A 27,468-nucleotide genomic window follows, 5' to 3' on the forward strand; every position below is an offset into this window, starting at 1 on the left:
TAGCAAAACGTCACATGCCCTTTTCCCAGGCTGCTTCCAGAAAAAACACTGAATGTCTGCTCTCATCAAAACATCATCCCTCGTGCCTGCTTGAATCAGCAAAAACATCTTCTCACAAGACGGCTTCCAGAAAAATAGAACATGACACAACTGTGTCTCCAAGAAAGGAGAAATTTCCACTTCAGTGGTTACAACTCAGGATGGTTGCTGTAAGTCAAGCAGGATTCACATAGTAGATAATACTTTTTGGCAACGGTAGGAGGGAGTCATTGTTCCCACTTCGGAATTGCAGGAAGAATGTGTATAGGACAGTTCTTGTCCAGACAAACTTGGCTGTGGGAGGTAGGACCAGAAGCATCGAGGTGGCTAACCGTAATCGACGTTTCCTTCATCTGCGTTCCACTCATGTCAACACTGTCACAAGGAGAAGCCTAGAGCCCCACAGACTGCATATCATGAAGGAAGGTGAGGGTGGGGGAGGAATGAGCAAAGATAGTCCCTTATTCAGGACCTTCACAGAGGGACTAACCAACTTGTTTGCGTGTTGACTATGCCATATTCACTGTCCTCTTGTCTGAAGCCATAGTGGCAAGGATGTCCCTCTGTGTGTTCCTGCTAGGCTACTCTGCTACTCCTCCACATCTCTGCTACTCCTGCCTTGATCCTGTCAAATCTGTACCTGCCTTTTGACAAGATCCCCAGGGGATGTATATGCATGTCAAAGTTTGAGCAATAGACGTTTTGTGATGTGGTGTGTGTGTGTGTGTGTGTGCGTTGATGATGACGATGATGACGATGATGATGTTATCCGACAGAGACTGAGGAGGACCTCAGGTGTTTGGCTCTCTCACTTTCCACCATATTCCTTTGAAACAAGGTCTCTCAGTGAATCTGAAACGAGGCAGATGGACCACTGGACGGACATTGCAGGCTCAGATGGCCACACCCACCTTTTTATGTGGCACTAAGATCTGAACTCAAGTCCTCATGCCTGTGCATAGACTGACGCTCCGTCTTCCTTCCTCCTATGTGCTTCCCATGGTCCAATCAATCCTTCTGAATCAGTCCTCTTCATTTGCCGTAACTTGTGTGGATTCGGGCTGGTATGCCCTTGAAGAGATCTTCATCCTGACTGTAAGCTCTTCCAATTGCTGGGTGAATAAAAGTAACGTTGGTCCTCTCAGGCTTGTGCACAGCTCCTTAAGAACCCCACTCCGCTGATCTACGTCTGTGATTGGTTCTCACGGACTGGAGCTTGATGGAGGAAGGGGTGTGAGTCATCCATGTTTACATCTTTATACCCATGCCTGGGCCTGAAACGGATCCCTGAACGTAGTAAATGGTGACGGGGTTTAGTTAGGTCATTGAACCACAAAGAAAAATATTTCAGAAGACACCAAAAAAACAAAACAAAACAAAACAAAACAACCCCCCACATCGTGTGACTCTTCTTCTGACCCTGATAATCTTGTTTCAGGGTCAGCCAGTGGTATGGAGACTGATGTCACGCTCAGTGAACTCCATTGATCTTTTATGTGCCCTAATTTTAATTCTGGATATTTTTTTTTTTTGAAACATAAGGGCTCAAAGAAAATGTTTCTCAGCTCAGTTAATTGGAATAGATTTAGGGAAGGACCTTGCCAATTTTGACACACGGGAAATACCTTTAACTTTCCTCAGCCCTAGTTCTGTTGCCCTTGACACCTATCAGAGCCATAACTGTGTTTGAAGATCTCATGAGAAAAACATCTCAGGGGCAGGCATAGCTCACAAAAGCTGCTATCAGTTACCTCTGCTTCGTATATGAGCCGGGCACTTTTGAGTCGGTTACATTAATTTTCATTCATTACATATGGTCTTGTTTTTATGCTACCAATGACTTTCTAAAGTTGATTGTTACAGACTGAGGGGCAGGCAGCGGGATATAACACAGCTTATAAGGTGAAGAGGTCAGGATTTGGACACAGAGACAAAAGGAAACTGTGTCAAGTTAACAACTCAAGTTTACATAAACATTTATTTATAAACGAAAATGACATTAAATGCCTTATGAAAAACAACAAAATCATAATCACATATGTGATCATAAACAAGATAGAGTTTATAAGCCAATATTTTTTTTTCTTTTATTCGGAGCTGGGGACAGAACCCAGGGCCTTGCGCTTGCTAGGCAAGCGCTCTACCACTGAGCTAAATCTCCAACCCCTAAGCCAATATTTTAAATGTTATTATTTACTGGGATTAAATTTCCTATAATCTGCTTCTTGAAAAGGCCTTTAACAAAAGGTCTTAAGTAACATATATCCATTAATTTATAAATATAAATTGAGAAATAAAACATACTTGTTTTCCATTGCGAATATTTTGAAAAATTAAGATTTTTATGTTAACCATTGTATGTTGCGGTAAAAATTTAAAAGGGACGTTTTCTATCAGTTCCTGAGAGCCGGATCTGCTCGCTCCAACTGCTACTCTGCCGCGTGGTCCTCAAGCCGCCCACTCCCGGGTGTCTCCCTTTTAGCTGCCCTCTCTTAGAGGTCCCCCAGGCCCACGCCTGGCTGGCGTGCGCACGTACACACACACACACACACACACACACACACACACACACACACACACACACACACATCTCATTCTGCGGGCCCTGACCATTCCTGGCTGGCGTGCGCACGTACACACACACACACACACACACACACACACACACACACACACACACACACATCTCATTCTGCGTGCGCACGTACACACACACACACACACACACACACACACACACACACACATCTCATTCTGCGGGCCCTGACCATTCTCACTCCTGGCAGGCAACAGAAATGGATTCTCACGCTCCGACTGCCTCTCAGTCATTTCTTTCACATGCTGTCCTCTTTAGCCGGGAGAAATCAAAGTTCCAGAAACTTGTAATTTAGCGATTAGATTTACATGTTAAACTCTCAAGCCACAATTCTTCCACACAATAATTCACTGCCAATTGATAAAGATATAAACTGCCCACCTAGACAAGATAAAATCAATCTAGTTCACCTAAATCTGAGCCATCCTCCGGTAGACTCCATCTTGATCCCTCTCCTTCCTCCTCCTTCCCTGCCTCACAAAACCTTTGTCCCCGCCCCATTCTCTCCTGTCCAATCATGTATCGCCTTGACATCAACGTACAATTATATAAGATACAAATTATGACGTATTTAAATCCTTATTAAGATACGTGTATGTAACTTTATGATTAGCGTTTCATGTTTTTAGGAAACATTTAAAATACCCAAGGATATTTTAATAGGTCCTAAGGTGTTTAGAGTATGTTAGGATTAATCAGAGAAGGTACTCATGTGTTGCTAAGAGATCAGACCATGCAACTGATCTCATATAAGAGGTTTAATGGGGGAGGGGGTTGAAAGGCCATCTCAGAGCATAGACAGAGAGAGAGAGAGAGAGAGAGAGAGAGAGAGGGAGGGAGGGAGGGAGGGAGGGAGGGAGGGAGGGAGGGAGAGAGAGAGAGAGAGAGAGAGAGAGAGAGCAGACAGATTAGGGACAGAGAGAATAAGAGAAAGAAGACCATGATGTTGGGAGGGACATTTAAGTGGTGCATGTGTCACATAGGAAAAATACCCAACTTGCAATTCATAGCACCACACCTTGGCTTGAATGCCAAGCCCCTGAAGGCGGGGTAGAGTGCCTGGTTTATAATATTAGGCTTTTGAATGTATCATTACACTACTTAGATTGGTAAATCTGCCTGTGAATTTTAATTGGACAAGCCAAAAAATGATTTTAGCATATAATACAAATTAATTTTTTAAGGAGAACTGAAGTGGTCTGTTTGTTTTAAAAACTTAGTTTGACACAAGCAACATATGAAAACAATTATCATAGAAGTGTGTGTGTGTGTGTGTCTGTCTGTCTGTGTCTGTCTGTCTGTCTGTCTGTGTCTGTCTCCTCTCCACCTCAGTAGCTGAGGGGAAAGTAGTTTTCTATTGTGCCTCAGGCTGCTTTCTAGAAGGTAAGGAACAGCACAGGTATGTGGGTGATCGGGTTTATGATGACTTTTGGGTTCCCCAGAAAAGCCGTATGAGCAGAATGCTGACAGGTCTAAGAAGTGACCACTCTGTGTCTGCGGCACTCAGAATATTTAGTGAGTTTCTGGTCAGAAACACAGAGGCAAAGGATACAGGATCCATGTTTAACAGGCATGGCAAACAGAAAGACTCAGGAACGAAGCTGGAGGAGGATTTCCGCCCAGATCCTTAGGAATGCCGGAGGGGCACAGCCTAACCTGATTCCTGGCTTTAAGCCGGGAGGAATAAAAACTGGTTAATGTGAGCTTGAGAAGAGAGGCCAAAGGAAGAAGTGAGTAGGAGCTCGTTTTAGAATTATTAGTTTTGATATAAACTCTAATTTTTAAATTAATTCTTGTTTTAGCATCTCATTTTAACTCACTGTAGAATGTTTTTTAGAACTTCTCATTGTAAATTATCATCTTTATCAGATTTTTTTCAGGTGATTTTTACACTTAAACTAAAGCAGACTACTTGTGATTTTTAAAAATGTCATTGCCCAGCACTTGTTAAGTGCACAGGCTAGACCAGTTTGGAGGTAGTAAATGTTTCCCTGTTAGAGGGAACTGGAAAACAAGTTGGAAGCCCATCATTAGCATACCCAGAGCCAACTGGATCTCTGCGGGTAGTTAGTCTCCTCCTGAAAGGGTCTTGTGATATCTCAGAGATCTAGGGTGGGGTGGAGGGCGGTCAAAGAATACCACAAAAATCACACCACACAACAGACATCACACAAGAGATTTATTGGGGAGGGAGGGTAGAAACTGGCTGCTTCTGAACAAGAATGGAGCGGTAGGCTAAGCCATGACCGTGTGCATGCACATAGGGAACTAAGGCAATCGTGGTTCTTGGTGTCTCATTGATTAGTGGTGGCAGGGTCACTAGTGCTGAGTCATTAAGAGGGAGGTGGGGGTGGGGCATGAAGGAGCACCTGGTTCTGGAATGTGGGCAAAGGACTTTCAGCAGTTCTCAGTATGCCCAACACCTCTTTTATGGAAACCATCCTCTGCCCACCCCTCCCCCCTCACCACACCCCTTTCTCCCTCCACCTTCCCTCCTATCTCCATACACTCTATTTATGGAAAGTCTCCTGGCTAAGCTAGCCAGGGCATGTGTATCTTTGGTCAGGCTTATGTGATGCTTTTGGGATCGACTTTCTCAGTTTTCACCCTGAGACCTCCTTCTCCCACTGGCCCTCTGGAATTATTCTGCAAGGTCATAGAAATGTGAAGGTTCTGAAGACACTGGGGTCCCTCCCATGTGACCCTGGTGACCAATCCCTCCTGCGTCTTCCCCGGGCTAGCCAATAAAGTTCCTTTGATTCAGGAATGGGGTGGGTTTGTTGGGTTTCCGTGTTGTGTGATGCTTCCTTCACCTTTTGAGGTCTAGGGGAACAAGTGTTTCTTGTCTTGGTGTCTTTCTCATCAGGCAGTCAAAACCTAAACTACAGGCTTGGCTAGGTCACAGCAGAAAGTGTAGAATCAGGCTTTTGAGGAGGAGTGTCAAATGCTAATAAATCAAAATATTTTGACCTGCAACAGTCCAAATGATGAACCAGCCTGCTTTCATCTTAGGCTTAAAGGCTGTTTTGTAGTTAAAAAAAAAAAACAAAAAATAAACTAGGTTCATTCCTGTTTATGATTAAACCTGTTTCTCAAGGATTGGACTATACCACACCTATAACCATAAGCACAAATGGTTCTGTACTGCCTCTTCCAGAAATGGCGTCCGTGTCTTTGTTTCCAAATGTTTTTATGACTACCTGTTGCTATGACTACCTGCTGCTATGACTACCTGTTATGACCACCTTGCAATTTTGTTTCAGGGGGTCCTTATAACTAACTTGCTATGCTTATGTTCTGCTCCCATAACCCTGCCTGTTTTGCCCACCAAATCTCTGATTTGGAAACCCTCTACCCTAAGTTATAAAAGCTTTGTCTTTCTCACATCCAATCCTAATCCTTGAACCCTGCTTTTAGGGAGAGAGAACCCATGCACGTGAATTTATAAAGCTAGCTTTAATTAATTGCTTGCTTTAATTAATCTGGCCATGATGATTTGGTTAGTGGTCTTTCTCCTCACTAATGCCATCTGTCCACATCACTGAAGGGTTAATCAATTAACTGTATTTGTAGACTGTTTCTTTCCAGGAATTCTTAAGCACAGTATTTTTATTTGGGCTGGTAGAAGGAAATTTGGGAAAGGGAGAAAAAAGAAAAGTGAGCATTGCAAGGAAGAGGGTCCACTTCTCTTGCTCTCAAAGTGCATAGGATGAAAAATAGTAATATCTGATCTGATAGGCAATGGAATGTTGAAAACAATCAGAAGTCTGGATAACTGAATCATCAAAACTCTTATGTGGGTTACCTTTCTCATAATGGCAAAATGCCTGACAAAAGGACCCAAGGGAGAAAGGTTTGCTTTAACTTAGGAATTGAAGATACAGTCCACGGTGGAGCAGAGGTCAGTGGTCAAAGGGTTTGTAGCTGAGGTAGAAGTGTGAGGCGTTTGGTCTCATTGTGTTCATAGTGAGGAAGCAGTGACGTGTGGTCCAGAATCTCCTTCCTTATCAGGAAGACATTAAGACAAACCCTGTAAGCCAATTCTTACTCTACAAGTTTACAGACTTCAAGCCTCTACTGCAGAAAAAACTATTAGCTTTTTACCGAAACCAACCTTCTCCTGGAATCAGACTGCGTTTACTGGATGCTGGACAGTACAGAGAATTGATTCCGGGGGCCGACTTCTGGCCTTCATATGCATGTGTATATACATGTACACTCACACATACATGTGCGCCTGCCCACATGCACACCTACGTAGACACATGTACCCTCCACACAAACATCCATACATACCTGCTCACACCCTTAAAATATCCTCTAATTATATAGCCAAAAAAATGACAAGAAATGACATGTAAGAGAGAATTCAATTGAGGTGTTTGACGCGGTGACAGACATAGAGTGTGTGGGGAGCCGCCGCAGCGGTAGATGGGAAAATAAGGGCAATCTTTTTTGTATATTTGAGCTGGGGAGCTTGTGTGCCGATTTTTGGACTTGCTTTATTTCTAGTGTGTCTTTCTCAATATTGATAGAACAACGGCTTTGTTCTTAAGAATTTGAAAGATAGATAAATAAATAAATAAATAAATAAATAAATAAGCTTTACGAACCCATACATCCGGTTTCTAAGCCAGAATTTCTGTGAGGAGCTTGTAATACTGTGAGCACTCAGATCTTTAGGAGCAAGAAAAGCTAAGGAAAAGACATAGATACACTGTGGTATAAGGCGAGACAGAGAACTGGCCCTGTACGCCTTGTATTGCAAGATATTGTGTGTTCATTACCTTGCTCTGATGAAAGGTCCGTCTATACTTGTCACTAATGTTCCTCTCAGAATAGCTCTGGAAGGACAAACAGACACATTATAGTAATTCCCAGTGTGGCGATATGGCCCAGTTATTCTGGTGATGATCATTTCCCTTTGTCAGTAATGTTTATTTCCAGCTCAAATTAATCTGTATACTAGTGAACTATTATCAAAACAGTTGTAGTGAATGATTACCAAGCATTGCAGGTATGGGCATGCATGTGTTTAGGGTCTCTGTCCATCAAGTCCCTCCAATGGAACGCTGTTGGGTTCCTAAGTCTGGGCCCAATGCAATTCAGCTTGTATCCAGCATCTATCCTGGGTTAGTTTTGTAACTGTGGAGAGTTAAGTCTCTGTGACTGGAAACGGAGGAACATAGGCTGAGCTGTTTCTACCGGCAACCCCTTACCCCGTTTTGTTTGTTTGTTGTTTTGTTCTCTCTCTCTCTCTTTCTCTCTCTCTCTCTCTCTCTCCTTTTTTTTCTCATCATTAGTCCAGAAAATGAATCATGAAGTGGCAACATTCCCCGTATCTTCTCTTTCAAACTAGAGTCTTCGAATTTAAGAATCCTGAGCTGAGGTCTTTCTCCCTGTGTTTACTCTCTATGGTGTGTGTGTGTGCGCGTGCGCGCGTGTGTGTGTGTTAGCATAAGAGCTGGAGACAGCGTGGGAAGGAAGGACGGGAAGGTTTCTTAGAGCTGGCATTCTATGATCCTATTGTAAAGCAAGGAAATCAAGGCCCAGGAGAGACCCCCGCCTCCCGGGCAATAGAAGGGCTCTTTGCAGTCAGCTAATCTAACTTTTTGCACCAGCCTAAGGAAGCAGCTAAATTCGAGACGTTAAAGTTCACAGGAGGAACTAGAATCTGAGCTCCTTCAACTCCTACCAGTTTTCTTTCTAATTTATTTACGTCTGGGGCTACTTAGGGGTCGCCTTGCAGATGTTTGGGAAGGAAACTCCAGAATGATGTCTGAGTCTATTTCTGGAGCAGTGTGTATATAGTTAACTATCATATCCCTGAGGGTTTCTGTTGTCTTGACTGAAGTCTCTCTCATTAAAGAGGTCGCTGATCTTCCCCCCTTGTTGGGGAAAATGTCTCTGTCAAATGAGTTCTGCTGCACACCTCCAGGTTGGAAGCTCTTCACTGCACCCTCTGGCTTTGGAGATGTGTGTACCCTCACCCAGCCCAAGGTTCCTGACACCAGATGAGGATGCTTGTTGGCATGGAAACAGTAGCAAAAAAAGAAACAAGCTACTAAATATCACAAACAAGAAAGGCAATACTTCATTGAAAACTACTGCTCGTTAGCAACCCAGAGCCAGCTCTGACCAGAACGTTTTCCAGATTGCTCTGTAAACAAAGGAAGAGGCAAGCATTTCATTCCGATGTGTGAGTCTGGAACTTTCCATTCATTAGTGATGGACATGAGTTCAGAACATGCCTTTCCTCTTATGCACTCACACCCTGGCCTTGTACTTTGTGGGTTCCCAGGATTCCATTGTCTCAGGAGTCGCTGAGTTTTCTTTACAGCAGACACCGTTGACGTGAACAGGCATCTATAGTTAGTGTAGGCCTTGTGAAGCACTTGAGTTGCTGCCATCATCCTGAATCTGATGTTTCCAAATTTGCTGGACACCAAAAGTAAAACACACCTACTTTCAAGCTGTACTCCTTAGCTGTACTCCAGCCCCTTTTAGGTCAAGAGGGCAGGGTGCCAGCCATAAACTTCTGACTGCTTCCTCAAAACTTGGTTGACATTTCTGTTCTTGGCGATGAAGGGAGAAATTTTGGAGTACTATGGCATTTGACTTCAAACAAGCTTAATAGAGATCCTATTTGTCAAATATATAAAGCCCTATTACTCCTCCTCGTGCATTACTTGACGTTACTTTCGGCTCTTCTGTTTCTTCCAAAAAACCCATAAGGAGAATGCAGTTTCCCTGGCCAGCCTACAGCTCACCTGGGGTGGAGATGCTTGCAGGCACAGTTCTCATGGCTAAGGTAAATGAGAGAGCTGAGCAGGTATGGTCTGCTGCCCCTCAGTGGAGCACCTTTGTGGTTGCTGTTCTTATTGGTCTTCGGTGTTTTTTATATACTGAGATTCCTTCTCCATGAAAGCCCAAAATTTACCTGAAGCAACTTGAAGGTCTCTACAAAACAGGTGAACACGGGCAAGTCAACCAAGCCAGAAATGAGGACGCCATGCCTTTTAAAGTTATGTAACATATTTTTGAATATTTACTGTCTTAACTATTCTTGAGTCTCTAACACTGCTTTAACATATGAACTTCATTGGATTGAGGATACAGTTCTTCTGTTTTTTTTTTTTTTAATTTTTTTTTTTATTAACTTGAGTATTTCTTATATACATTTCGAGTGTTATTCCCTTTCCCGGTTTCCGGGCAAACATCCCCCTCCCCCCTCCCCTTCCTTATGGGTGTTCCCCTCCCAACCCTCCCCCCATTGCCGCCCTCCCCCCAACAATCACGTTCACTGGGGGTTCAGTCTTAGCAGGACCCAGGGCTTCCCCTTCCACTGGTGCTCTTACTAGGATGTTCATTGCTACCTATGGGGTCAGAGTCCAGGGTCAGTCCATGTATAGTCTTTAGGTAGTGGCTTAGTCCCTGGAAGCTCTGGTTCAGTTCTTCTGTTTTATGTAGCATTAAACGATTAAGACCTCTCAAGTGATCCAGCAGCAATGAGAGTTTCCTAGCTACCCGCCCCAATGTTCTGAGTTCTCAAATGAAAGACACACACGCTTGTAGTCTTATATTTAATATATCTTAATAACCTTAATGGCTGGGCCACTCTCAAACCTCTACACTGTTAACACTTCCCCTCCAATACTTCTGAGTCACTACTTACTAAAAACTGTGTTTTATCTTTGTTTCCCTAGACCCAATCGGGGGGCTGGGGGCAGGGCCCTGCAGCCTCTCTTCCCTGGCTTGTATGTAATTGCTTTTCTAGCTTCTGCAGTCTCTCAAGCCTGCTTCTTTTTCCTTTTTCAGCATGATGTTCCTGTTTCTTTCTCGATCCCCTTGTTTATGAATCCTAAAGTCCTGCCTCTGTCTTCCTGCCCAGCCGTTAGTTGCCAGCAACTTTAGCTAGAATTTGGGAAACGTGTGCCGAGGCAGAATATGCAGAGGAATAAAGTATAGCTAAGGTTATAGTTCTACAAAACACACCTTATGGTGTTCCGCGATGTGGACTAGAAGAGGGTGAAGAACGGACACTTGCATTTGAATGAAGCTTGTTCCTTATAATTCTCTTTTCATTGCCCTGTGGTGGCTAACTGGGCCAAATGACTCTGAGTTTTCCTGAGCTATCAGAGTCTCGGAATTTGCATATTCAGTGACAGTCTCCTCAAGTCTCCCTGTGATCTCCAACTAATGCCAGTTTTCAAGCTGACAGAGGAAGAGATGAGAGTTGCCCAGCTGACTAATCTCTTGATTTTAAAATAGGTGTATGTTGAGGGAAGAGAAAGGCAGAGCGGTTAGATGTTATTTGAAGTATTTGGAACAAGAAAATATGAAAATCTTAATGTTTTATGAGTCCTAGCAATCAAAGTCAATGTTAAATTGGGCCTTCGTACAGCGGATGGTTTTCTCAGTGACAGCTTAAGGCAAGATTTCAAAGAATCTATGACATCGCTTGTTTCTTTTCCTTCATTAAAGTTATTTATAACTAACTTAGGATTTATTTCTGGATTTTTCCAGGCAATATTTTGAGGCCGAGTTTCATGTAGGTTACTGAAACTTTAGCACCCAAGGTAGGGGCCCAGGGCTGCTGGACACACACAAGACCCTTGGACTAATGAGGTCACTGATGGGCCTTCCTAGCCAGAGGATGCAGTTAGTTGCCAGGGGAACCAACCAACCTTGTGGTTCAAGGCATTCAATCCAACGGAGGGGAATGGGTTGATTAAACCAATAGTCAATAATGTAGTCAACCATATCTGTACGATGAAGCTCAAATGAAAGACCTAGGCTCTAACACTTCCAGATAAATAAACAAATTGTGTTTAGGGAAAGTAGTATGCCACAGGGCAAGGAAGTTCTGTACCCTTCTCCCTTTTATGAGATTGTGTATCAAATCCCCTGGCCATTCATCCTCGTGCTTTGGAATATCCTTGATGTTTGGTTCAGTTTTGTGATCTGTTTTAGCAAACTGATTGAACCCAAAGAGACTCCACATTTAACCTGGGGGATCTGAAGATTTCTTACTAATGCCCATGTCCTTGTGTTTACATAATTACAACACTCAGAATACAAGGAAATCAGGACCATAAGCTCCATAAAAGAACTCTTAAAGCTAGGGAGATGGCCCAGAAATTAAGGGCATTTGTTGCTTTTCTGGAGGACCTGAGTTCAACTCTTAGCACCTCCACTGGGCAGCTCATGACAGCCTGTAACTTTAGCTGTTGGAGATCTGGCGCCCTCTTCTGGCTTCAACAGACACTGCACTCAACAACCCTCTACACACACACACACACACACACACACACACACGCACGCACGCACACACACACACACACACGAGCAGATATACACACAATAATTAAAAATAAAAATACAATTCTTTTATAATGTACTCTTGATTTGATAGATTTAAGCATGTCCTTTCTTAGAAATAACTAGACTAATTAAAAGCCTTAGACAACATCAGTGCTCTAAAACATGGTACCTGTCAAGGTAATAGTGAATTTGTTAGCTATGAGGGTATACGATTATAGTCTCAGCACTAAGGCAGGAAGACGGCAAGGTCGAAGCCAGCTGGAATCCGCAAAGAGACTTTGTCTAAAAACCAAGCAAAAGCTATTTTTCCCATTAAAATGATAAAAGCTGCATAAACAGAGATGTTTCCCTTAAAATTTATCTTTTAAAAGATTTATTTACGTGTGTGTGTGTGTGTGTGTGTGTGTGTGTGTGTGTGTGTGTAGACACCATGTGCACGCAGATGCCTGAGGCGGTGAGATGAAGTCAGCTCCCTCAAAACTGGAGTTACAGGTGGGCGCTGAGAACAGAGCCTGGGTCCTCTGCAAGAAGAGCAAATGTTCTTAACCACTGAACCATCTCTCCAGCCCCCCAATTTTTTTTTTATAAAAATCATGTTTGAGAAAAATGCAAATATATACGAATTATAAAACATGTATAGGTTCTCTCCTATGGATAAAATATAAGGTGACCTGTAAAAAGAATTATGGTGGTTTGCAAAAGATTATGCGTGTGGGAACTGAGGATGTGGCTTAGTTTTTAGTGCATTTACTGAGCATGCGCAACACCCAGACTTACTGAGCATGCGTGACTCCCAGACTAACTGAGCACGCACCATACCTATACTTGCTGTTCTGCCCTACAGAGGGAGAGAAAACAGAGGCAAGGAGGGCAAGAGGTGTGATGATGGTGAATCTTCTCCTTTCCATGGTGGTCTTTGATGATGGGTCGTTCTACTAGAGCGAACTGAGAAGGAAATGAAAACAAAATCCTCCGTGTGAAGAATATTGTTTTTTATATTTTTCAATGTATGCTTCCTACTCCTTACCTTTTGGATTCTAAACTTTATAGTTTGAGAGAGATCGTCTAAGCAGCTTTTCTTGCCTTTGAAATTTGCGCCCTGCAGTACTTTTCCATCAGATGATATGCAAGAGAACTGAAAACGTTTCCCCTTTCTTTCCCGTTTTTCTTAGGCATCGTGGTAGGAGTCTTGGTTCGAGGACACAGTGAGCTCTCGAATCTGGATAAATTCTACTTTGCGTTTCCTGGAGAAATTCTGATGCGGATGCTGAAGCTCGTCATTCTGCCACTGATTATATCCAGCATGATCACAGGTACCTTGTGTTCTCTGATCATTTAAGGAGTGCGCGAGAACCTGGCTTGTTCTTTACTAATTATGGAAAAATCAAAATGCATTAAATGCATCATATTGGCATGCGTGCGCGCGCACACACACATGCATGGAGCCCTCATTTGCAAAGCGCATTTCCTTGACTTGAAATGTGGTGGGATTCTCAAAGTGCCGTTGCTTTACTGTGTCCCTCTGGCACTGTTGACCACAGCTCAAACCTACATTCGTCCAACGTGTGAGGCCTTGTGAGCAAGATGCTGTTTTTAGACGTATTATGAATAAAACTCTATCTAGGGCACAGAAGGGGGGGAAATGCGTGTTTGCCCATGGAAATGTCAGCTTGTGACCTCAGGAAAAATGCAGTTGTCAATTTTGATCATATTTTCAGTTGCTGGCTCCTTTGGGTCCCAGCTCTAGCTCTTTTGCCTATTAACCTCTGTGCAGCTACCCTGAGGGCGCCTCTCCTCCTGGCTCCTCGCCCACTTCCACTCCTCCACCGAGCTCAGCATTAGCTACAGACAGGCCATGGTGTCAGCTGCCAAGAGCTATGGGCAAGCTTTCAGTGGGGTTTGCATCCTAGTCTAGAAGACTAGTACTTTAAAGTCTGCACTTACAATGCGGTTGGCTTTGGAAATGTTCTTTTGCTTTCAAATCGTTATGTTGCAGAGTTCCCTCACACAGCCACGAGCATTCTTATGTGGAGATTAACCGGTGTTTTTAAATGCTATGTATGTGGAGTTGGTAGGCAGCTGTGTGCATTCTGGGCTTTGTACACCGACTTAATTCTGGCACTTGGTAAAACATGGCATGAAGTTTCTAGTGTCATGGGCTTGAAAGGGGAAGGTTTTATGTAACTCTCCAATTAGGAGTCTCGACATGTCCTCCTTCCAGAACCCTCTTCTGCACTGGTATGGCAAAGGCTCAGTCTATTGAGTCCTGATATTAGAGGTGGCCATGGGGTGTCGGGATTTGCTGTCCTCATCATTTTCTGAAAAGCTGTCACATTTGCCTATTCTCAAAGTCCAGTCAGACCACAGCCCCACGGGACCATTTTTCTGAAGTGGTCTTGGTGTTCTTGGTTTATTAGAAACCTATAGAGAATATTTAATTACTTTTATTTATGGGTTTAATTATGTTTAAAGGTATCAGTTGCTTTTAAATCTAGTAGCCTGAGGGTGGGAGAACAGAAGAACCATCATTTGTCTCCTATAATGTTTGCTTATTCAAATTATTGAAAGCGTTTAAAGTTTGGGAGAGTTCTTATAAACAGCCATATTTCTAGCATTAAAAAAATCAAATCTGCAAACACCGGACTCATGTTTCCCCACATCATGTCCTGGAGCAAGAGACAGCTATTCAATTCAGCTGGCACCAATGCATTTGAGGACACCAAAGCCACCAACGTTCTGCCTGGCCCCTCCCTTTAAGCACTGCAGTTATAACAGAATTTTCTCCCTATCAAAGATTCTTAAATTGAATCTTGTACTCTTTTAGACAGTATGAATTCTTGGGCTTCTCTCTCAACAAAAATATTCACATTTTGTTTGTGTGAGAGAGTGTGTGTGTACATGTGTATTGGGGGGGGGAGAACATTTTGCATGCATCTATACAAAGCTTATAAGCTATATGATGTGTGACATGGTTTGATTCTTTTGCTTTATGAGGAAAGTTAAATCTGGAGCTGGAGAGGTGGCTCAGCGGTTAAGATCACTGATTGTTCTTCCAGAGGTCCTGAGTTCAATTCCCAGCAACCACATGGTGGCTCACAATCATCTGTAATGGGATCTGAAGACGCCCTCTTCTGGTGTGGCTGAAAACAGCAATGGTGTACTAATATACATAAAAAATAAATAAATCATATATATAAGATTATATATATATATATATGAATGATCCAGAATAAACAGCAAGCCCCAAATTCATATAGTGAGCCAAGGTTTAGAAAAAAGGTAAAATATGTCTGAATATACTACTTCTATACTGGTGTATATTTGAACAGTATCATTCTTGGCAGTAAATAACTCAGGAAAGAACTTACAGCTCTTGAATTCCATCAGTAACCCATTTCTGTCCCCACAGTATCCCATAGCTGTGGCCTGTATCTTCCCACGTTCCCTTCACCAACAGCCAGGAGCAAACACACTCTTCGGTCTTTTAATGCGAAACAATGAAGTGTCAAAGATTTGAGGGACAGGAGCAAAAGCAGGCCTGAGAGGGCCATGCCACATTTGTGTTTCTACTTGCCAGGTCAGTGGGGACAGTGTTGGCAGGAATGCGGGGAAACAGACTCATGTATACCTTTCCCGTTGCCATATCAACTTAGAAACACTCTGGGAAGCAGCAGGGAGCATGTTCTGACATTTCCATCTAGTAGTTCTTGACAGATTATATTCATAGAGACCAAGACTCAGGTATAAGATGTTCACAGTGGTGCTAAAGGGTGAGAATGTGTGTTACACAGGTGAGGTAGCATGTAGCAATTGTTAAGGGCCTGCTTGGATACAAACCGAACGGCCTGTGATAGTGTTCCCAGTTTGGCACAGAACAAAGGAATGAAACAAATCATGCAACACCGGCGACACTGTGGCAGCCCTGACTTCATTACGCTGCATTTGCATTTTTAATAGTTGACCCACAACTCAGAGATTGACAGCTCTCAACAAGAATAGAAATAAAATCCAACCCACTGTGCTTTCTTCACATTTTGGGGGTGAACATGTACTGTTTTTGAGATGTTTCTTCCTCTTGTTTTGTATTTCCTGTTGCTTAAGAAGGAACCGGAGAGTGGATGAGTTCTTCTCTGTCTTCAGACTTTGCCTCTGCTGTTCCCCTGCTTCCTTCCCTGCCCTCCCTCTTCTCCCTGACAGAGCAAGGCTACGTTTACCCTGGCATGCCAGTGTTTCTTATGAGAGCCCAGCATGCATCCCTGGGACAACACCCTGATCCATTCCTGATGGGAGTGATACACACACACACACACACACACACACACACACACACTCTCACACACACTCATACACACTCACTCACACACACACTCACACACACTCACACACACACTCACACACACTCACAGACACACACTCACATACACACTCACACACACACACACTCACTCACACTCACTCACACACACACTCACATACACACTCACACTCACACACACCCACACACACTCACACACACTCTCACACACACTCACTCACACTCACACACACTCACACACACTCACTCACACTCACACACTCACGCACACTCACACTCACACACACTCACACATTCACACTCACACACTCACACACTCACACACTCACACTCACACACACTCACACACACACACTCACAGACACACACTCACATACACACTCACACACACTCACACACACTCACATACACACTCACACACACACTCACACTCACACTCACACCCCCCACACACACTCACACACACTCACACACACTCACACACACACTCACACACTCACACTCACACACACCCACACACACTCACACACACTCACACTCACACCCCCCACACACTCACACTCACACACTCACACACACTCACACACACACTCACACACACTCACACTCACACACACACTCACACACACACTCACACACACTCACACTCACACACACACTCACACACACTCACACACACACATTCACACACACACACACACAATTGGACAGGGCCGAGGGAGGTAGTGTCGGGGAAGCTGGGAGCTGGGAGTAGGGTTGAATCAGTTCTCTGGGAATAGGTAGACAGGAAGAGCTGCTAAGACTCGAACCCCAGACTAATAGAGTGAGCCTCCTGCAGGGAAAACAACCAAACCAAACCCTAATCTGCCACCAGCGTCTCTGTGGAACCAAAGTGCACATTTTATAGCTGTTTTTATTTTTAACATCAAGCATCCTTCTTGGTGATGTGTGGTTATGAAAGCTTACTTATCGAGGACGTTTGAATTTAGCAAACTTGATATTACATGGTGTGGGGTGACCACATAGTAGTCAGGAGATGATAATGATACACAGGCGTGTGCACAGGATGCACATGGAACTGTGTAGACATGAACTGACGACATAGGATCTCAAAGTTGCCTTAGAATAGAAGAGGGAGCCATGGTATAATGACCGCATTTTTCAGAGACCGGGAGGCATAGAAGGCAGGAAGTGTCACCATGATTTACATCCTGAAGAAAGAGCACCTTCCTGCCACGGTGAAGATGTGTGCTTATGCCCTTTGAAAGTGTCCATTCCTAAGCCAAATTTTATCAAACCAGCAGAAAAAAACTGGGGGAGAAACGACGAGCCTGCCTGAAAACTGTGGCTCTGGGAAAACTCGGGACCGGGTCTCTCCACAACCACAGGTTTATATCTCGGTTACGTTTCTCCAATACATTAAGTCTGATGGCTGCAGCCTCCCTCCACTAGCACAAGAAAAGGTCAACTCTTCCCACCCCACTTTGAGATTCTGAGTCACAGTCTCCTGCATGTTCCTAGCTGCTATCCAGGTTGTGATTGTGCTCCATTAGGCCGAGCTGGGGCCCCTGCTGTCTGCTATGGCTGCCACCACACACTGATTCCCAAAAAGGTTCCCCCTTCCAATCGAGGGGCTCAACAATTCTCCATAGAGTGGATAAGGACAGAGAGTTGCCAAGGACATAGGCATAACCAGAAGCAGTCGAGACCCTAGTATCCAGCCACTCCCCAAAAGGGCTATTTAGTGTCCGTGCTCCTCAACAGGGCTTCCCTCCTCTTAGCCAGCATGCCTTCAAGATGGTGACACTTATGCCTCCCTGTGAAAGCATTCCAACATGGCACACCTCAGCCTAACACACAACTCCTGATAAGGAATGACTTCATCACTTCACAGACTTCCTGTCCCAGGAAATGCGTCCTCTTCCTGTAATGTGTGTCACTGGAGACCATCCACCTTTCTCGCCTTGAAGGGTTGGTCATTGTGAGCCCCATCAAAGTACTTAACCTGAGTACCTGCTGTGTGTTTGGCTATCCAGCCAGTAGATTCTGGAGAATGTCCAGCCCGGCGTGAATCAGATCGATGTTGGCTTCTGCGGATGTTTCTTGCCCCAGATCAGGGAGAGGCTCCTTTTCTGCAAATGCCAGCAACACACAAGAGCATGTCTGGCAAGTCAGGAAACGTCCCCAGCGAATGGCTCAAGTTGATGCCAAGCCGAGAAAACAACCTTCTTTCCCCGCTTTTCTCTCCAGGCCACTGTGTGTGAATCCCAGAACTAAGCTCATTTCCTGAGCAGGACATATGTCAATACAAACGGTCTGCCCTTCATGTGTCAAAGAATATCAGTGTCAGGTGACACTGGTTGGGTGGCTGGGTGTGAATCTGTGGTGAGATTCTCGAGATCACAGGGATATGGTCTCAGAGTTCAAAAATATCGCTATAGATTATAAAGTGATTGCTACACTGACTTCTACATTACAACTGCAAAGTGTTTCCGGTTTGCCCTACACCATGAAGAGAAACCCCTCCTTTTCCATTACTCTTTAACAAGGAAAAAAAACTTGAGGCCTTCATTGACTTTATGGTTTTACAGCAGGTATAGAAACGCAAGCCTGTAATCCCAGCACGTGTGAGGAGGATCAGAAATGCAAGGCCATCCTTAGCTACATAGTGACACCAACAATGATTTCGAGGCTAATTTGGGCTACATAAGGCCCTGTATAAAAAAAGATTGATTAATATCTCGAAAAGATGCTGTCAAAGATAGAAGAGAACAGGGTATGGGCTGAAGGATCTGAGGAGCCCCACGGTTTACACCGAATCTTGTAAACATTATACATCAGGTTGCTTTGTCTGGTGAAGGCATCCTTTTTATCTGCAAGCTTAATTAAAAGGCATTTTCCGCACACCAAAACTGAACAGACTCAAAGTCTACATTCTCATAAGACTATATTCATCTACTCGTGGCCTACTGTGTGCTGGAAACAGTCTTACGGGCAGTGGAAAGAATCATGCCAGACACCTCTCAGTCCAAGTGTGTATCAACCCCAACTGTATGAAATGTAATGAGAAAGCAAACGCACTCAGAAAGAGAGTGAATTCCAGCATTAGTCCCACTCCCGCGCCTTCTATCTCGTGAGACTTTGTGGGCTCCTCCCTCTTTCTTTTCCCCCACCACCATGCCAACCAGACTGAGGAAGACCCATAAACTCCGGAGTCACGTGAGCCACAGCCACGGTCGCTTACCTGCAAGCACCGAGGAGGTCGCGGGAATGCTGGAGGCAATCACCACAGGATCAACTTTGACAAATATCATCCGGGTTACTCTGGAAAAGTTGGTACGAGGCATTACTACTTGAAGAGGAACTGGAGCTTCTTCTGCTCGACTGTCAACCTGGATAAATTATGGCCGTTGGTGAGCAAGCAGACACGGGTCAATGCAGCAAAAAACCAAGACTGGAGCTGCTCCCATCATTGATGTTGTTCGATCAGGCTACTACCGAGTTCTGGGGAAGGGGAAGCTCCCTAAGCAACCTGTCATCGTGAGGCCAAAGTCTTCAGCAGAAGAGCTGAAGGGAAGATTAGGGGTGTTGGAGGTTTCTGTGTTCTGGTGCCTTGAAGCCACTTTGGAGGTTAAATTAAATGCTAACATTTTCCATGTAGGGGGAAGAAAAAGAGGGTGAATTCCCTGTTCATGGAACCAAGGTCTCTCGTTAGCCAGGTCTGGGTGTTCCCATGCTGAAAAGCCTGGAAGATGCATGTACCACTTAGTTGTACAGTTCGGTATTCGCTAGAAGCCTCTGCTTGTAAACACAGGTGGCTGAGCTTGAATGAGACCATCAGGAAGAAAGCAAGCATGTGTGCTTTCCCCGGAACGTCAAGAGTTTATTCCACCCAGCTTTTTAATGAAATCACTATTTCAGGATGGTTTAGAGACTGAACGAAAGCCCTGTTGTTGGAGAAGGCAAAGATGTAGACCAACACACTAAAGTCAGTGAATAACACCAGAGCCCACAGCTCTACCTGCATTTTAAATGTCCCCCCTTCCGTCTCCCACCCTTGGTTGGGAACTTGGCAGTGAGCCTAGGCAGCTGTATAAACATGACCTAAACCTCTCAGAGATCAAGGGCAGAGCTTTGAAGCCAGAGGATTCACTATATTAGTTTGAGTCCTGTAATGAATTTCTCACAAGGAAAGGGACGCATCTTATAAAAGCCATAACCTTTCCATGGGTGTGCTGCTTGTACAGTAGTAACAAAGTGAAAAGTGGCAGATAAATGACCCCACTTCAGTCTCTTCCTAAGACGCTGAGCCCCAGAGTGTCTAGCACAAGTGAGCAGGCCTTCGGGTGATAGGAGGACTCGGCTATATAAGTTCGACTATAAGAAATTCCTGCAAAGGAAGGTGTAATTGGAGTCTCCCCAATATTCTCAAAGTATGGACCGAGAAGACCGCTAACTCATTCTGTTTTCAGTGGGCCAGGCTCTGTGGTACATATACAATATATAAAGTTAAGGCCTAGCCTAATGAAAAAGAGGCATCAAGATGCTTTTCTGGGAGTAATGTGGGAGAGCAATATAAGGAGGGCTCTTGGAGGAAGGGCAGGAATCAAGAGATAAGGGATGCAGAAGGGAATGAAAGACACTATAGTTACTCAGGATAGAAGTTGAGTTATTAATCAGAGTTCTAGAAGCATGGGGGAGAGAGCAGCAAAGTGGGAAAGTGCACACAGGACTTCATATAACTCACTAAGGTCCCTGACAAGCCCGCAGAGTCAGGAGGAGAGTGCCACAATGACCTCCATCTGCCACTGGACACCTGGAGCAAGTGCCTCGTGGGTTAACGGGAGAGTCAGACATGGGAGCCCCACTGCCTGGCTTTCAACATGGATTCTGCCATGAACTCTGAAACCTTAGCTGTATCACTGGTGGTCAACTGTAAAAACCCTGTCCAGGTGCTTTTTGTTAGCGGTTTCTCGAAGGTCCGTGGATTGGCCAGAAGTTACAATGGTCAGTACTAGGATTCAGTTGAACACACGTGACGGCAGGAAGGTTACCTGCCATCCAAGAAGTGCAACCAACAGTAAAAGACTCTGTTCGCAGCTTGGAACATTCGCCAGCATAAAACAAGTTCTACGTAAGAGCCTTTGCTACCAACCGTGTAGAATTCAGAGCTGCAAAGGGGGGAGATACAGTTGTGTTATGAAATGAAAATCATCCACTGAGCTGTGTGCTAGCTGTTGCTGTAAAAGCATCTGTGTGGACACTGGGAGGGAACAGCTGAGTTCTTCAGTTCCTCTACTCTGTGTTGAAGGCATTCATTCAATGGTTAGCCTTGAGAAGAACTTTGGGGTCTTCCCAACAGCTGGCCACAACCACCATGCTGTTATATTCTGCGGTGCTGAAGAGACTCTAACAGCACTGGTCTTGCTGAAGAACCTTATCCGCTCTGTGTGTGTGCATGTGTGTGTGTGTGTGTGTGTGTGTGTGTGTACGTGCATGTGTGCATGCACCCACAGGTCAGTATTAGGTGTTTTCCTCTATCATTTTACATGTGTTTTTGGAGACAGAGTCCGAAACTGAACCTAGAACTTTACATTTCATCTAGACTGGCTGACCGGCAAGATCCTAGCACCCTCCTACCTTCCCTACCTGATTTGGGGTTATAGACTGGTACTGTCACACCTAGCTTTTCTTGTGGGTGCTAAGGATCCAGACTCCACTCCTGAAGTTTGTGTAGCAAGCCCTTTAGCCACTGAACCATCTACCCGGGCCCACACCCTGTTTCCTGATAGGCTTTAAGCCACCAACTATAGACCAGATGGCACGGACTGCAGAGCGACTCTTCTTTAAGGCCATCTGAGGATGAGTTTATCTTGTTAACTTCAAGAATAGTGTAGTTCTGTCACAACCCTTTCTAAGGGAGTTCTTTGTATGTGAGAAATGCAGATGCCACAGGTGAGGCACAGACATACTCCCTCTGACTCTTCCCTTTTTCTATCCCAGACGTATTCATCTTGATAGCTGAGATCGCCAGAGTCCTAGATTAACAAAATGTGACTGTCTCCAGCCCTCTTTTCCCTAGAGAATAAAAAAAAATTGTTTCACCATTTTAAAAATGGGAACATGTTTGTTTACTCCTTGTTGCAACCTTAAGAAGTAGTAAAGTAGTCCCCGCTTATCTCCATCTGTAGAGATAAGGAAACCGGAGGTTGGAACAAGATTAAACCATTTTCCCAAGATCACATAAATCACAGGACAGCACCTGGAACAGATGAATCAGATGAATTCCATTCTAGAACATTCTGCTGCCCAGAAGGCTGGGGTAGACAACGTCACATAAAAATGTTAATCACCCTCTAAAACATGCACGTGTGTACACATTGAGAGACAGACAGACAGACACAGAGAGAGAGAGATTGAGAAACTATTGGGTTTATTTTTATTTGTAAGTAATACACAAAAGGCGCAGGATACCATGCATGGACTTGGAGATCAGAGAAGGACCCCAAGGAAAGGACCTAAAAGCCAGATGAGGAGTGGGGAGAAGCAGCTGGGGAGGCAGGGAATGACCGGAAGCTTTGAGGAGTTTGGTCTGTTGGAGAAGAGGCCAGGGGAGGGATGTACTCAGTCTGCAGGGACACACACAGGCTGGAGATGCCTGTGGGGGTCTCACCCTCTAGGGTAAGGATTCTTACTCTTTTGTCTTCAACACCACTGGGAGATTATATTGGAGTGTGACATTTTGATGTTTTAAAGGATATATTTAATGATCGTGAATGGACGTGAGTATGCCTATGAAGTGTGTTACGTCGCTCAGAGACACATCACCAACCACTACCAGCTCTAATCCTCATAGGTGGCGCAAAGCCATGTCGGTCAGTTTGCTCCTCCCTATCAACTTGCAGGAGATTCGGGCTTTTAAAGTGCACTATGTTGAGAAAATCGAGTTTGGGAGCAAAACCCATGCTTATTTCAACTGGCCTCTTGGCTGGTGACAGCTATACTCACCCACAGTGGGCTAACTCCTGTGCAGCACTGCCTTGTGTCCATTCAGAATCCTGGAGCGCTAGAATGCCTGGCAACAGAGAGAGTTCATCCTGACACCTTGACCATCAGGTACAGAGATTGTCCTGAAAACTTCATTTCCAGGTGGTGGCACTTGGTCCCAGACTCTGAGGAGGCGCTTGCCTCGGATGTTTATTTTTAAAGCCTGCTATTGTTTAGCCCACCCTGCTTCCGTTGTAGTGCAGTTATAAAAAGTTCAGATGATTGTTCTGATGGCCCGGAGCCAGCATCCCCAGCTCACTCCTCACAGCCTCCCAGAGGTAAATAAAAAAAGTGCCTTTTTCCTAAAATAAAGAGCCAGCAGGTACCCTTAACTTCTAAGGACAGCCTTGAGCTCTATCCCTGTTTCCAGGCCACAGCCTCAAAACTGTCTCTGGCCATCAAGAGTGAGCCTGCCCTAGGCTTGTCTTCCATCCAGTTCTATCATGTCTGTCCTGGTGCCCTTTGCCTGGTGACACCTCCAGCTTTTATGAGGGCTCTGCTCCAGGGCATCAGGAAGCCTTTCATTCTTATGACACCTTCTAACCTGCCACAGATCTAGCTGGCCTGTCTAAACCGTAGTAAATAAATATCATGCGGTGGGAATTACAAAACTAATGTCTAAGTGACTCTTGGGCACTGGGTGCAAAAGTTGAGGGACACCTAGAGGCTAAACATGATCTTTCGTGGGCATTTTTATTTTCATTGGCTGCCCTGGGAACAGAACCAGGACACTTTGTGTAGGACCTTTCTGAGGAGCCTGCCCACTCGCCGCTGTACTGCTCACCCAGTGGACCTTGGAAACAGGCTATCGGTACCTAGGGATAACCTATAACAGTTTGGCTCTTCCTGTCATGTGGAAAGCTCAGTGTACGAGCATCCTTAGAGGACTTTATTCACTGCACTGCCAACCTAGGGAAGAAGAGGGCTCAGGACTCAAAAGAGTAGGGAACCTGTATGCAAAAGAGTGCAGCTTATTGTCGAATCTTCTCTACTGTCCCTGTGATGGCAAGGAGAGGCTTCAGGGGGTTTCCTTGATAGAGTTAAGTCTGAAGCTTGTTCCCTTGACATGACTGAGCGCCTACTTAATGCTCAGCAGTCTGGTAATGTGTAGAGATTACACTGTGTTGTCCAAATATGTGGTAGTCATTAGTCAGATATGGTTATTTTTATGGGGTTAATTTCAATTAACTAAAATTCTAGACACCTGCCTTGCACTCGATAGCCAGATGTAGCTTGAGGCTACTTCAGTGGATAACATAAATACAACTTCTACGGCACAGGAAGGACCACTGTGCAGAGCTGGTCTGGAATTTTATAGCACATGGAAGGGGTTAATGTGTCATGGTGTAGAGGAATGTGACCTTTGGGGTCAAATCTGAGTTGAGAGCCTAGCTCGCCACTTAACTTCGATAGCATAGCGGCATGCTGCTTAGCACATCTGAGCCAAAGTTTTATCCTCTATAAAAATGGGTTAATAACGCCCACCTTGCTGAATTAAAATGAGAGTTAAGGACCTCCATGTTCAATGTGTGGTCACAACTCAAGGCAGTGTGTTTCCAGCACCGCCTTCATCTTCTATAGATGGGAGGAATTCATATTCTCCAGATAGACATTTCATAACTATTAAATCCCATCTTCACTTCTGTAATAGTTTTGAAGATACAGTTGCTTTCCAATCTCCCTTCTGTCTATATAGAGTAATCACCAAGTTCCCCCAATGACTCATTGTAGTTTTCCAAAAGCCTGAATTGGGGGGCTGTGATAGACTCCCCTTTTTATGTTATAATGGTAGAGAATAAACCATATAGAAAGTTTTGATGGTTGGTTTTTGGCTGACTGGGAAGCAAAGACTGAGGCCTATGAGAGGAATGGGAACAAATTTCTTCTTAAGGGTAGTCACAAGAGAGTTGCTGCTCCTACTCGGGATGCTAAGATATTTCCACCAATGATCCCATTATTAAAACGCCCTTTGTTTCCAGTTGAGCCCTGAAGTCCAAGCTGAGGCACTGAACTCCTGGTGGTGAGAGGTAGTTCATCTCCTGGGAAGCAGAAGAACCAGGGAGGAGAGGGCCCCATCTTGGGGGTGTGTGTCTGCAAAGACCACAGTCAGCAGAGTCTTGATCCAAGGCAGGCAAGAAGGAAACTTGTTCAGTACAACTCAGTACCTGATGTTGGTTCAAACTTCGAGAGTCTGACCCAGAGTAGTTTATTTTAGGCATATTTAAGCAGAGCACAATTTAGGGGAGGGGAACAAAATTTTCCTGGTGAAAATTAACTCAATCCCTCACACACAACAAAGCTTAAGACATAACCACATTGAAACTCTTGTAAAGTGCAAGTACTATTTTTTATAAAGCAAGATCATTCATTTTTGAATTGTGGCCTTTAGCTATCTTGAGTATTTTGGTTTGTTTTTTTGTTTTTGTTTTTGTTTGTTTTGTTTGTTTTACTGTTGCAATTGCTGCTTTTGGTTGCCTTACTGTCAGGAAATAATTTCTCCTCAGCACACCTATCTCCATTTTTCTACCCAAAAGAGACTTCTAGGGTGTGAGGACTATTGTCTTGCTCTAGAGATGTGTAAATGGACCCTTAACATCATCTTGGGTGGGTGCTGAAGAGGCCAGAGACCTTCTTTCCAAATACTCGCTTCCAGGCGGGCAGCCCACAGATTAAAGAACAGTGTTTAGTGCCTATCCAGGCCACCTGCACCAGGCCGGTGAGCTGGTCCTACCCCTCACCACAGTGGGCCCTGCACCCAACATGGTTGGCCCTGGTGGTGTTGGCTCTGGAGATCAAGAGAATTGTCCCTGCCCCTCACCTGGGCAAAATGGGAGAGGTGGTCCTGGTGATACCTAGTGCAGGACAGCTGGTGGGCTCATCAGGGGCCAGATTCAGGGCTCTGAGTTCACCCACTCCAACATCTACCCCATCTATGAACTTCTAGAGCACATGAAGGGTCCAGTCCTGCAGGTCCAAAGCTGCAGGATCTCCATGACACAGGGCAACAACAAGATTAAGAAAGGAGTCCTGGTGAGGACCAAGGATTGATGGGATATCAGGTCAGAGGCCTCAAATCACACCAGTGAGTTAACACTTGCAAGGAAAACTGTGGACAAGGGGGTGTACTGTGGGACACAGGGCAGCTTCCATGGCAACGTGCTTTCTGTTGTTGGTTGGTTGGTTGGTGTCTTTTTTTTTTTAAGATTTTACTTATTTATTGTAGATACGTGAGTACACTCTCACTGTCCTCAGACACACCATAGGAGGGCATCGGATTTCATTACAGATGGTTGGGAGCCACCATGTGGTTGCTGGGACTTGAACTCAGGACCTCTGGAAGAGCTCTTGCCCACTGAGCCACCTCTCCAGCCTGGTTGGTTTGTGTCTTAGTCAGGGTTTCTATTCCTGTATAAACATCATGACCAAGAAGCAAGTTGGGGAGGAAAGGGTTTATTCAGCTTACACTTCCACATTGCTGTTCATCACCGAAGGAAGTCAGGACTGGAACTCAAGGAGGTCAGGAGGCAGGAGCTGATGCAGAGGCCATGGAGGGATGTTACTCACTGGCTTGCTTCCCCTGGCTTGCTCAGCCTGCTTTCTTATAGAACCCAAGACCATCAGCCCAGGGATGGCACCACCCACAGTGTGCTGGGCCCTCCCCGCTTAATCACTAATTGAGAAAATACCTTACAGCTGGGTCTCATGGAGACTTTTCCTCAATGGAGGCTCCTTTCCCTGTGATAACTCCAGTTTGTGTCAAGTTGACACACAAGACCAGCCAGTACAGTTGGTTTTATTACTTTGTTTGTTTCCTTTGGGGGAGGTTCCTTTGGGGGAAGGGCAGATATGAGGGGGCAGGGAGATGAATGGGATTGGGGTGCATGATGTGAAATTACAAGGAGTCAATAAAAAAAGTAAAAAAAGGGGTTGGGGATTTAGCTCAGCGGTAGAGCACTTGCCTAGCAAGCGCAAGGCCCTGGGTTCGGTCCCCAGCTCCGAAAAAAAGAAAAAAGAAAAAAAAAAAAAAGTAAAAAAACCCACAGTGGTTAGAGTGAGAAATTCTGTCATCCCAACAGCAATGACAGCTTTGTACAGTTTTCCTAAATATGAGATATACCAGGAAATATGAGGAGCACCATCTTCTAGT

The 27,468-nt window shown here is 44.6% G+C and overlaps 1 protein-coding gene across 2 annotated transcripts in view; it reads left to right on the plus strand.

Moving 5' to 3' along the window:
• Positions 1-27,468, plus strand: part of Slc1a1 (solute carrier family 1 member 1) — an 81,146-nt gene that overhangs the window by 31,732 nt on the left and 21,946 nt on the right. Inside the window, exons 1-2 of one of the 2 annotated variants that reach the window (XM_087634993.1) lie at positions 1,066-1,155; positions 13,132-13,272. In XM_087634993.1, the coding sequence (XP_087491119.1) occupies positions 13,218-13,272 (55 nt within the window). In that variant the 5' untranslated portion in view covers positions 1,066-1,155; positions 13,132-13,217. 2 annotated transcript variants of the gene reach the window in all.

This window comes from Rattus norvegicus, chromosome 1 (genome assembly GCF_021556685.1).
Source record: "Rattus norvegicus strain SHRSP/BbbUtx chromosome 1, alternate assembly SHRSP_T2T, whole genome shotgun sequence".
NCBI lineage: Eukaryota > Metazoa > Chordata > Mammalia > Rodentia > Muridae > Rattus > Rattus norvegicus.